The 12,036-nt window shown below is 38.5% G+C and overlaps 1 protein-coding gene across 1 annotated transcript in view; it reads left to right on the forward strand.

Moving 5' to 3' along the window:
- The window catches only part of fam135a (family with sequence similarity 135 member A), a 30,236-nt gene that overhangs the window by 13,608 nt on the left and 4,592 nt on the right, over positions 1-12,036 (forward strand). The window contains exons 5-15 of the mRNA XM_067386964.1: positions 3,857-3,996; positions 4,107-4,177; positions 4,316-4,489; positions 4,895-5,021; positions 5,621-5,774; positions 7,585-7,662; positions 8,061-8,110; positions 8,604-8,762; positions 8,967-9,040; positions 9,136-9,290; positions 10,122-11,925. Of these exons, the coding sequence (XP_067243065.1) occupies positions 3,857-3,996; positions 4,107-4,177; positions 4,316-4,489; positions 4,895-5,021; positions 5,621-5,774; positions 7,585-7,662; positions 8,061-8,110; positions 8,604-8,762; positions 8,967-9,040; positions 9,136-9,290; positions 10,122-11,925 (2,986 nt within the window). The remainder of the gene's footprint in view (positions 1-3,856; positions 3,997-4,106; positions 4,178-4,315; positions 4,490-4,894; positions 5,022-5,620; positions 5,775-7,584; positions 7,663-8,060; positions 8,111-8,603; positions 8,763-8,966; positions 9,041-9,135; positions 9,291-10,121; positions 11,926-12,036) is intronic.

Raw genomic sequence — 12,036 nt, forward strand, 5'->3', positions numbered from 1 at the left:
AAGGCTGGGACAGGAGAGACTCTGTCCGGCTTCATATCATCGGTTATCAGTGGGACGGGAATATGAAGGCCGAGGTGGGAGATCTGTTCAGCCCCATTCACCAATCACAGCAGATTTTCAGTGAATCCCAGCTGTCTTTGATGAAAGTTTGCAAAACTATCCGGTGTAAAATTATCACTGCAGAGACTAAATTAATCCACCCCTTCTTCATATCATCGTTTTTAGGAAATTTAAACAAGGAGAGCGACCAAGCTGTTTTTTATATTATCACAACCAGTCAATTATTAGCAACAGACAGTGTTAAACTTTCAAAATTACATGTTTATTGCTTATGAATTTCCCAGATTTTTTTATATACCAGGAGGTTTCACGATTTTTCGTGGCAAGGAGCCCTAAACAATCCCCTTGTGAGATCAATTTTTTATTAGGCTTACATTATAATACAATAAAATATTACGTATTTAAACTGATATACAGTATTATATTATGTATTATACAGTATTATGCTTCCATTTGTTTTAATATATTATAAAGTGACAACAAACTGAAGCATGTAAACAGATCTGATAGCTAAATATTTTAAGAAAAGTGAACGTTAACTCTTTTATAGTTCTCTAAACATCCCTGAAACCCACAGCACCTCCACACACAACAATCTGTTTAAGCTGAGGTATATCACTACTGTATTTTGAGTTTGCAATAGGCCTGCACGATTCTGGGAAAAATATTAATCACGATTTTTTAGCTTAGAATTGATATCACGATTCTCTACAACGATTTTTTTTCTCATGAAATGTAATGTTTATAGCACACATGAACCATGACAAAACAAAACAAATTGGAAGTAACGTACCAAAAATATTTGTTTTGGCACCTATAGAACATTGCACATCACCACAAGCCTGTAAACATAGAGGCTTCAATGAATAGAACTACCGCGCTCGCTCGACGAGTGAAACACGAGACTAGCGTTCACACCAAACGCGAATAGAGAGTCAAATTCGCGTCTACCGCGTCTAGTTTGCCACTTGAACATTTTGAATGCATTCGCGCGTCTAGAGCGAAATAGACGCGCGTAAAAAACAAGCGTTTGAAGCGAAATTGACACGCGTCCGAGGCGAAATCCGCTTCTTGTGTGAGGGGCAACTGCTAGGCGGTTGTCTGTTTGCAAGATGGCTGATGTTGATCGTGCGTTCATCGAGAGAGCCACCGCTTTGTATTTGCTCTGGAGAGCAGAACAGCGGCGTAGGGGTCAGCGTCGCGGGAAGGCTGCGGGTCGATAAACTTGTACGTGACTCAAAAGTGAAATGTGTATTTACAACTTACCAGGTAGCCCAATCTCCTCACCGACACTCTTCCAAGCGAGCTCCTTTTTATTCCTGTCTGAAGTATGAACTTGTGTCATAAATCTCTGGCTGACGCGCGAATGAGGCGAATTCGCGTCTTCCGCGCCGTGAGACCTCCAGACGCGCGTAAACGCGTCTTTACATTGACTTAACATTGAAATCATTCGCGCCAGACGCTCTATTCGCGTTTGGTGTGAACAGGCGCTTTGTCGTTGGCTGAGGGTGAAGCCCTGTGAGAGCGGTCCTTTCAAAATAAAGGCTGATTTTTTATTTTTTTTAAATCGAAGTCATTTAAAAATTAAATCGTGAACAGGGTGAATCGAGATCGCGATTTTATAACGATTTATCGTGCAGGCCTAGTTTGCAAGCTACACTTGTGGTGGGTGTTTGATTGTAAATGTCTCATATCGCCGGGTTGATAATTCTTCGGTCTATAATTAACGCGTCTATCGAAACAGATGCAGAAGTGAAGTCCCTTCTCTTCACCTGCACAAAACACACCCCGGCACAGAAGATAGCATTGTCCTTTTCTTGTTAGTAAACCTCTGGACTCGATGTCCTGAAGGCTGGAGTTTGTGCAACCTCCACAAACACAATAATTTACCATGACGATGATAAATAGAATACAAAAACTACCGAAAACACACTGATTCATGACCGCTGTTACTGAATATCAACCTACTCTTCACTGAGTCAACACAGAGCCTGGTGAACGACTCCCTCTCGTGACGTAAAATGACGCAACGCTGAAAAAAAAAATTTTTTTTACAGAGACTGTCACTTTATCTGCTAAATGTGTGTCCTTATGTCCTGCAAAACATTTTTAAATCCTGCAGAACCTTTTTTTTATGGTATTTTCGTACAAGATTATATATTCATCTCGGAAAAAAATGTTTAACGTGCAATATGCAGTTTAAGAGAGAAAACATTTTATAATATATAAGTGTTTGTCATTCTGATGAAAAAAAAAAAACAACAACAATTAGCTGTCTGGTTTCTACAACTTTCACTCAGGAGCAAAAATCTACCTTTAAATTGGAAAGGAATAAAGATTTGACATTTATTGTGATAATTATCAATATCAGATGAAAAAAATTATCTTTAACTTTATTGGCCATATCACCAAGCCCTAGTTAAAACTGATAATTTAATTATCTGAAACATTTTTTTTTATTTAATACAAAATTTATATTTTACAAAATGATTTTTACTCTAAAATTGCTATTAAATCAAAGCCACATGTCGAACCAAGTTGTTCCAAATTTGAAGTTGATATCACAAAATTTGAAGTTCCTATGGGATTGTTTCATATGAGATTGTTTTTATTTTTTTGCGCATTCTGCTGTCACAAATTAATACATTTCTGTCACAGTATCACTTCTATCACAAAACAGCCACCAAATATGGAACCTTGAATCTCTGACCTTTCCAACAATGTGTATAATCAAAAATTTGATTATAAAATAATTTAAATAAATTTTGTAATATGAAACGACACCGCCCGCTAAAAGGTTTTAAAGTACAGTTTCCATTTTAACGGCATGTCCAATTTCAAAACTGTTTTTAAGCTTTCGAATGATACCTAATAATAGGGCTGCATGATATATAGAAATTACCGAAATATCGCAAATGTACATCTCGCAACGGCATGTGATTTATGAATGACTTTAATAGGCAAGCCGCCTGTCTGACAGCGTGCGACCCTTCAGTTGTCTTTCGCAACTTATTGCACTCAAACGGTCAAATACACCCACTGTTATGTCGAAATGCCTGTCTTTTTCAAATATTCATGTAAACACAGTTGGTTATGTCTTAAGTGAATGATATCAGTGGGGAAAGAAGTTGGATGCATGTCAATAGGATCCGTGCATTAGGTCTTAGTGACAGCAGCAGGTTTACTGTATTAGGCTGCTATCTGTCAAACAACAAAAGAAAATGAGAAAATCACTCACTGAATAACTTGTTAAAAGAAAGAATTGAAAGGTTGAAAGAATCCTTGCTTGCACTTTAACAGGCTCTGTGTCTGTTGGAGTGTGTAATGTCTTTCAGCCTGTGGTGAAATGTGATGAGATGCATCATTATCTGTCCAGGGATTTTATTTTTTTCCCCCTCCAAATTCTCTCCTCATAAAAGTATCAGGGTTGTATGTATGAGTCGGATGTTTATTTTATTTCATTCATTTTTTTTTTTTTTTTTAGCTTTGTGTTTGAAAAGCATGTGTAATGTGGGTTGACATCGATACAGTTTGTTGCAAGATGCTCAAACTCTTATAAAGTTTGAAGTTGATGCCATTGATGTCAAACTTGTATTTGGTTTACTTTGTCACTCGACTCACTCCATATTTTCATGTACACAAATAAGCCAGAAAACAAGATGTTTTAGACAACAGAATGATTTAAAACTTTAAAAAATAGCAGATTGTTTTTTTTTTTTTTTTTATAGGTTCATATGGAAGAGTAGCACATTTGTCTGAGCTTTGTAAAGCCCTTCTAATGTGCCTTTTCTCACAGGTTCAGATCTGGCTTTCCCAGCAACAGTTCAAGATGATGTGGTCTGCAGCAAAACCTTTCAGATCCTTTACAAAAATGAGGAGATTGTTGTCAATGATGTCCTTGTATTCAAAGTGATGATGCTGCTAGATGCAAAGAAGGTGAGCGACTCTCATGACTCAAACAACAGCCACATTATTGGTTCAGTGATTAAAATCTACCTCGGTATACATCACTAGTGATTGTGGTGATGGTATATTTTCCCCTGCAGGTGGAAGAGTCCTTAAATGAAATGGACTTTCAGCTGTCTTTGGACCTGTTTTTCACCGATGGCGACTACTCGTATGTAGACGAATAACTGAATGTTATTTTCAGATTATACTGTTGCTTATATTTAGGGTTAAGGATTTGAACAAAGAAAGAATATTGCCTAAAACAATTGTTTCTCATATAACAGTGTTGGTTTTTGTCTGTGTTCAGGCCCGAGGACCCTAGTTCTCTCCAGAGCATCAGCAGTCGCACACTGCGTTTGCACTTTAGCCTCAATGGAGGCATCCACCAGCATGTCAACGTCATGTTTGACTATTTCCACCTGTCTGTCATCTCTGCCACCATCCACGCATCACTGGTGGCCCTGCATCAACCTCTAATCAGGTCAGCAGTACACTGAGAACTGGACCTACAGATGTCAAAATATCTAATATAATTTAAAACATATACTACCATTCAAAAGTTTAAACCCTTTGAAAAAGTATATCACCGTTTCCACAGAAATTTTAATTTGTAATAATATTTCACAATATCACTGTTTTTGCTGTATTTTCTGATCAAATAAATAAATCCTTGGTGAGCATAAAAGACTTCTTTCAAAAACATTAAAACATCTTACTGACCCCACACCTTTGAATTTGAGTGTATTTGTCAAAAGTAGTTTTCATTTATTTAAACAAAACATATAAAAAATACTTTCAAAAGGTGCACCTTTTGAATATTGTCCCTTTATTATAAATCAGTAGAAATGTGTGTGCTGAATTTAACTGTCAGTGTTTGTCCCTTCAGTTTCCCTCGGCCAGTAAAAAGCACCTGGTTAAATCGTAACGCTCCGGCACAAAGTAAAGACTCTCTCATCCCACCACTGGAATCTGTGGTGTTTGGCACCACCTACGTCAAGCAGCTGTCACCAGATGTAAGAACACAGACACACACAAACGCACACGCACACACCGATATCCTTACTCAACTGAAGCATATCCGATATCCTTAATCAACCTCTAATATGCAAGAGAAAAAGAGGCTTTTATGTATTAATTTCACAGGTTTCATTGACTTCAAATGCTCTTTGTCTTTCGTTTCAGTCCAATTAGTCAAAAACACTTTGCTGACATTGCATCTGAAAAGCAAAGTACAGAGGCAGTGATTTTCTCATGATATCAGAGTGAGCTTTAAGGCTGTCCATAAATAGACATCATTATGTAACTAAAAGGCTTGAGCTGTTACTGTGCAGTAAATGAGATTATGTGTTTTCATTTATAAGAATTTACATTATGGCAAGTCTCGAGACCCCAGTCACATTAAGTTGCCATGTAGGTGCCTGGCGGAGCATAGTGAGCTCTAGAGTTCACTAAAACTCAGTTTTATTCCTTCATTGAATAGAAAACACATCTCAAACATAATAGATTGTATCTTTAAGGGGAACTGGCTTTGATCACAGTTCAAAAACTGTTAATGCTCCTGCTTTTCATACAATGTTCAGTGATGCATCAAGCCCTCTTTCATTATTTGCAGGGCAAATCCTTCATGGTATCGGATCAGTGCCTACAGCATGCCTTCAGCCTGCATGAGAACATGTGTGCCAGCTTGCTGCGGGCATATCAGGGGCTGTTTTGTTACTTGACCTCCCTGACCAAGAATCTGCCTGCATCCCAGCGCATGGAGCTAGGTATGTAGTCCCATCAGAACTGAAATGGAACTTCAATCATTGACCCTGTATAAGGCATTTTGGTAACTAATTTACATGTTTTGCTTAAACTTGTTTTAACATTGGAATTAATATTTCAGAAGGATGTTATTTTAACCAAACTTTCATTACTAAACCCAGTTTAATCACTGAGCTTCAGTATGTGTATGTGTGAGCAATACTTACCATCCAAAAGTTTGGGCACTGTAAAAATTGTATTCACCTTGTTATTCATGACAATAAAGCCTTTTACATTGTTACAAACATTATATTTAAAAAGATAAATCAAAGATTGTTTCATGGCTTCCACAAAATATTAAGCAGCACTACTGATTTCAACCTAGATAATAATAAGACATGTTTCTTGAGCTGCAAATCAGCATATTAGAATGATTTCTGAAGCATCATGTGACACGGAAGACTGGAGTAATGATGCTAAAAATGCAGCTTTGGTATTACCGTATGGAAGCTTGTTTCTGCCACTGAATAAAGTTCGCAATTGGGAGTTATGGAGTCAGAATTGTGAGATAAACTAACAATTCTGAGAAAAAGTTTTTTTTGTCATCAGAATTGGACTTTATAACTTTTAAATGCAAGTTTAAATCTCACAATTTTGAGAAAAGAGATATAAAAGATATAAGAAATATAAGCTCAAAATTGCAAGAAAAAAAGCCTCAATTATCTTTTAAATTGTTTTATTCCATGGCAGAAACAAGCTTCCATAATCACAGGAATAAATTGCATTTTATAAATATATTAAAATAGAAAAGTTATTTTAAATATTAATAATATTTCTCAATATTAATGTTTTTACTTTATTTTTGATCAAATAAATGCAGCTTTGATGAACACAAGAGACTTGTTTCAAAAACACTGAAAAATATTACTGACCCGATCGGAACCGAAGAAGTTTGTCTAGTAGAAATTGTACATTATTTTGCATGAACGTGAAAAAAAAAAAAAAATCTAGCATTATATATCATATTCCACGGACCCCTTGGAAGTAACTTCAGCGAAGCTTTTTGAAAACCCTGGGACTAATTTTCTTCAGTTTTTGAATCATTGCTCCATAACATTTGTATATTGTGATATATTTCATTTTGTTTAATTATATGTGATTATATGTATTATTATTATATTTAAACTTTTGCTGCAGTTTTTTTTGAACATATCTTTTCAGCTTATTGCTATGGTATGTGTGTGTATTTTATATATATATATATATATATATATATATATATATATATATATATATATATATATATATATATATATATATATATATATATATATATGTATGATATTGTGGTATTTGTTGTATATGCATTTGAATTATTTTCCTTCACATGTTAATTTTTTTTTTTTAATCTCATCAGAGCCCATCACTGTGAACACTCACTCATACTAATGCACCCACTCACTTCTTAGAGACTAAGGAAAAGCTGCTGTTCAATGGACATTTACCTTTTAATGTCTTATTTATCTGCGTAATGCTTCTAATTAGCCCTCGTCCCTCATTTGTGCCTCTGCCCTCTTTCTTATGTATGTATAAGCAAGCAGATCCTTTCATCTTTCGTTTCTTGTTTTTGTCTTTAATACAAATCCCTTCAGAACTTTCACTGTAAACCTTCACTCACTCAGTCAAAGCTAAACTGCTCACCCTTTGCTGCTTCTGACCCGAATGTATCTCGTGACTGAACTTGCATGTATATAAGGGTTCATTTTAAGCTCAAACAGCAAAAGGGGAGAGTGAAAGTTTTAAACGTGCCTATATGTGCAATCCCACCACTAGCCAAGCCCAGCATGCAGGTCCTTTATGAACGAGTTCTCAGAAGACCTTATCCTCCAGGCCAAAGGCACGTCTACATAGGTATGTCCCTCCAAAACCGACCCTTGGCTCCACATGCCTCTTGCCTTTCATTTGTGTCCTTTTTTAGCTCTATTTCTTTCTTCTGTTCCCCCTAACTTGGATGTTTGTCAATGACAAGTGTCCTTCAGTGAGGGAGTTCATAGCTCAGCTTAGTCCTTTTTCCTTTACAAGTATCTCAGATCTCAGGCTGACTTTGGATCAGTCCAATTGCTTGAACATTGCTGGTATTCTCTGTCCTCTGACTCCTCCTTCCTGTGCTGTTGTTCCTCTAGCTCCCTCTCATGTGCTGTCAATTACAGGCTCTTCAGACAGACTCTTGTCTCTCATTCACTTCTTACTGCTGCTGTAGAAACAACATTTTCACTCGTCTGTCTCTTCTTTTTTTTTTTTTTTTTTAGAGAAACTTGATGTGGAGGCCCGACTTAATGAGCTTTGTGAGCAAGTCAAGGTATGACATGAATATCAAGTGAAGTTAGTATAACACTTTCAATATAATTTATTTATTATTATTTTCATTCAGTTTTACATTATTTATGTGCAAACATAGAGTAGTTCAAACATACTTAAGCCTCCTAGTGGGCCCCGGCCCCCCTGGTTAGCACTACTTTAAATTATTTAACTTCTACATTACATAATGTAAAGTTTGTGTTTCACTGATTCCAGACTTATCATGAACTTATTGTGAATATTCATGTGTTTTGGTTTGTATCCATCAATTTTCAAGTATATATAATTCACTGGGTTATGCAAAAATAGGCATTACAACTTATTTCTATGGTTTGTAATTTTTTCAGTGATTTTATACCATTACTGTAATGTAAAATTACTTGTACCATAAGTTAAGTTCATTCATACCTCCTTTTGTTTGTAGTTGGCTTGACTGGTGCCTCAAGATGGTTTACTGCATTCTTTTATATATATATATGTATGTGATCTTGCAGCAGAGGGCAGAGAGCCCAGATGAGTTGGCTGAACTGGTGAATATGAATTTGGCACAGCTGTGCTCTCTGCTTATGGCATTGTGGGGAAATTTCCTGGAAGTGGTGTCTCTGAATGAGCGTGTCTCTGCGCTGTTGGCCCAGGAGCACCACACACTACGGGTGAGCTCTGAGATTATTTCTACCCTATGCATATTATACAGTATTTGCATACTTGCATTATGCATTGCATTTTTGCATTATATTCTGACACATTTTATAACATGAAAATGCATGAAATTGAGCATAGTTAGAATGGTTTGTGCAGAGTATATTTCTGTCTTTACTTATATTGTATTTATAACTTTATAAATACAATATTTTTAGGTGCAAAGATTTGCAGAAGCTTTCTTTTGTCTTGAACACCCAAGACAGAGTGCTCTGGCCTACCAGGAACTGCAGTATGTCTTAAAATATCATTACTGTAATGTATTTATTTAGCACAAAGAGTAATGTCAGTTATCATGATATTCAAATGAACTTCTTTATTCAACAGTGCTCACAGTCACCAACAGATGACCACAGCTATCAAAAACTCTTCCTACTTCCTGTCCTTACCATCTCTTCCTGTTGAATGTGCGGATCTTGATGGAGATGTGAACTCCCTACCAATCATCTTTGAGGACAGATATTTAGAATCCATTACCGAAGGTAGGTGTAATCTTTGATTATCATTTTCAGCCACCAGTTCATAAGAAAAAAAACAATGCACAAAAAATGTATTTTCCTTTTAAAGGAAAAATGCACATTTTGATTTTTTTTAAGCTAATTTTGGACTTTTGTGGTGCTTCATTTTAAATTGAAATTACTAATGACTCATCTTGCACTTTTTTAAATATTGTCCAATGAAATGCTTTCTACAATAAGAATGCTGCTCCACCCAAGTTATTAATACCACATGTGTCTTGCTTGTTTTATTTTTTCACAACCACTGATGAGTCATTTTTAAAGTGCTTCAATTATGCAAGCTTTCAAGTATACTTTTGCTAGACTAAACAAACAAAAGCAGGAGTATCTGTCCTGCTTCTGCAAGGCCACCTTCCTGCATAGTTTATCTCCAACCTACCTGACTAGATGTTTCTAGTAAACCTGAAGATCTTGATTTAATGTTTAATTGATGATGTAGCTAAATTCTGCTGGACTTTGGCCCTCCATGAGCAGGATTGGACACCCCTGAACCAAAGGGTATAAACAAAGGGGAAAAAGGGACGAGACCTTTTTGATATTTCAAATCCATTTTATGCTAGTTCATGATATCTTTAGGATACACTGGGTGTGGCATAGTGGTTAAAGATATGTTCGGTAATGAAAAGAGTAAAGTTTCAGAACCTAATATATAGCATTTCAGGAATTATCAGCATTATGTCCTTAATCTCAAGTTGCACCGGTGGAACAGTCCCTGTATTAAATGTACTGTAGTCACTTTGGATTAATATGTCTGCCAAACATCATCTTGCTTACTATATTGTTTTTACCCTGAAGATCGTGATGGTCCATGGCTTGGTCTCCATAACACTAGAAGTGGCTCTATGTCCGCTAAAGCAGACCGGTCTAACTCAAAGGACTGCATTGCTAGTGGATTGGGAGCCCTTGGTCCATGCCCTGATAAGCAGCAAGCTGCCCTCACCACCACTTGGCCTGAGCAAACTGAGCCTCCCCTTAAATCCAAAGCCAAATCCATCAAGCTGAAGAAGAATGCCAAGACTGAAAATTCAAAGAAGCTGGTCAGGCAGACCTCAAAAGACTCTGTGGTCCTCACAGGCTACAAGAACTTGAAGATTCCTCTCGGCGAACCAACCACCAAATCCAAAGAAGTTGATGCTCAGTGCAATCCGAAAGATGAGCCAGATGATAAAGGCAAATGCATCCTCCAGAATGTAACCACAACCATGCATTGTGCTCAGAGTGCTAAAAACTGTACCACAAGTGACATTCAAGGCAACGTCAGTGTCCAGAGTGACAGCTTTTCCAATCTTTTGAGTTTGCAAATGCAGGCTAGGCCCCAGGCAGGTACTGGAGCAGAAGCCACACAGGGTGCAGCTGCCAGAGTTGATTTGACACATCCACCTGCTGGGCTCAGACATATTGATGTCAGACCAAGCGACAAGGACCCCTACCTGGGCGATAAGGTCACCGTTCTCTTACCGCACCACTCAGATCCAACCCCCAGGAGGGATGTTCCAGAGATCACACAGACCGATTTCTCTGAGTTCAAGAGTCGAGTTGGGGATGGCGCCACACACGTTGGAGCTTGTGGAGCCGCACTGAGGAGTGATTGTGTTCCTCAAGCCTCCTCCAGGCTCTCAGACTCAGGAATCGAGAGCGAGCCCAGCTCTGCGACACAGCTAGCACCAGTTTCTCCATCTCCTTTTGCTTCTTCTGACCTCGAGGCACCTACAGAGCTTATTCCACAGAGCACCCACCAGAGACCACCTCCGCTCAGCCCTGCCTCCAGAGGAACCACCGCGTTGGAGGGCCTGAATCCAGAGAGCACCAGCGGCATCAGCGGAGTCCAGTCTTCTCTTACCTCCATTAACTCTCTCCCCTCGGATGATGAGGTGGAGACAGAGGACACTAGCAGGAAGTCCAGCATCCTAGTGCAGGAACAGAGTCTCATCTTTTCGGGAGAATCTCACAGCCTTCTGCAATCAAGCTCTAGAGTTTTGGCTCAACAAAAAGCCCCCATCAGTCATGGAGATGGGCCTGTGTCTCACGATGAGCACTCTGCTCTCCAGTCCCGCTGTGAAACTTCTGCTCCTGACAGGCCGACAGGTTCTACTGAGACAGAACTTCCAGGTGGTGTAGCTCTGGGGCCAGAAGCATGTAGTGAGCCTCAGACGGCTGCCCAGTCCAGTACATCAGTCACTAGCAGCACGGACCTGGTGAAGAAAGGCTTTGTGGAGAACTACTTCGGCTCTCGCTCCAGCACTGATATATCTGAGATCAGCCCATTGGAGACTGCAGCCGTGACGCTGGGGATTCAGACGTCCCCCAATGCTAATGACGAAGAGAATGAGGAGGAGGAGCAGGAACATGAAAATATTGAGAACGGTTACTATGAGGAGACAGACGGGCTGGTTTATGTTAATGGACTCCCAGGGGAGGAAGGGAGGTGTGGGGATGGGGGAGCAGAGGGAAGAACCCTTTTATATGATCACCTGGGTTTGGAACAGCTACAGGAAACATACATCCCCGCAGTTGGCCTGCAGACACGGCCTCCTGGACCAGATCCAACCAGCAACGACCTGTGCTGGTACAAGAGCGCCCCTACTGCTCAGATGACAGCGTGAGTTTTCTTTTTTCCACTCACCATTTATTTTAACAAGGAACAAAAAAAGACCAAAAAAAAAAAAATATATATATATATATATAAGTAAATATGTACTTTATTCACATT

The sequence above is a fragment of the Chanodichthys erythropterus genome, chromosome 5, assembly GCF_024489055.1.
Source record: "Chanodichthys erythropterus isolate Z2021 chromosome 5, ASM2448905v1, whole genome shotgun sequence".
Classification (NCBI taxonomy): domain Eukaryota; kingdom Metazoa; phylum Chordata; class Actinopteri; order Cypriniformes; family Xenocyprididae; genus Chanodichthys; species Chanodichthys erythropterus.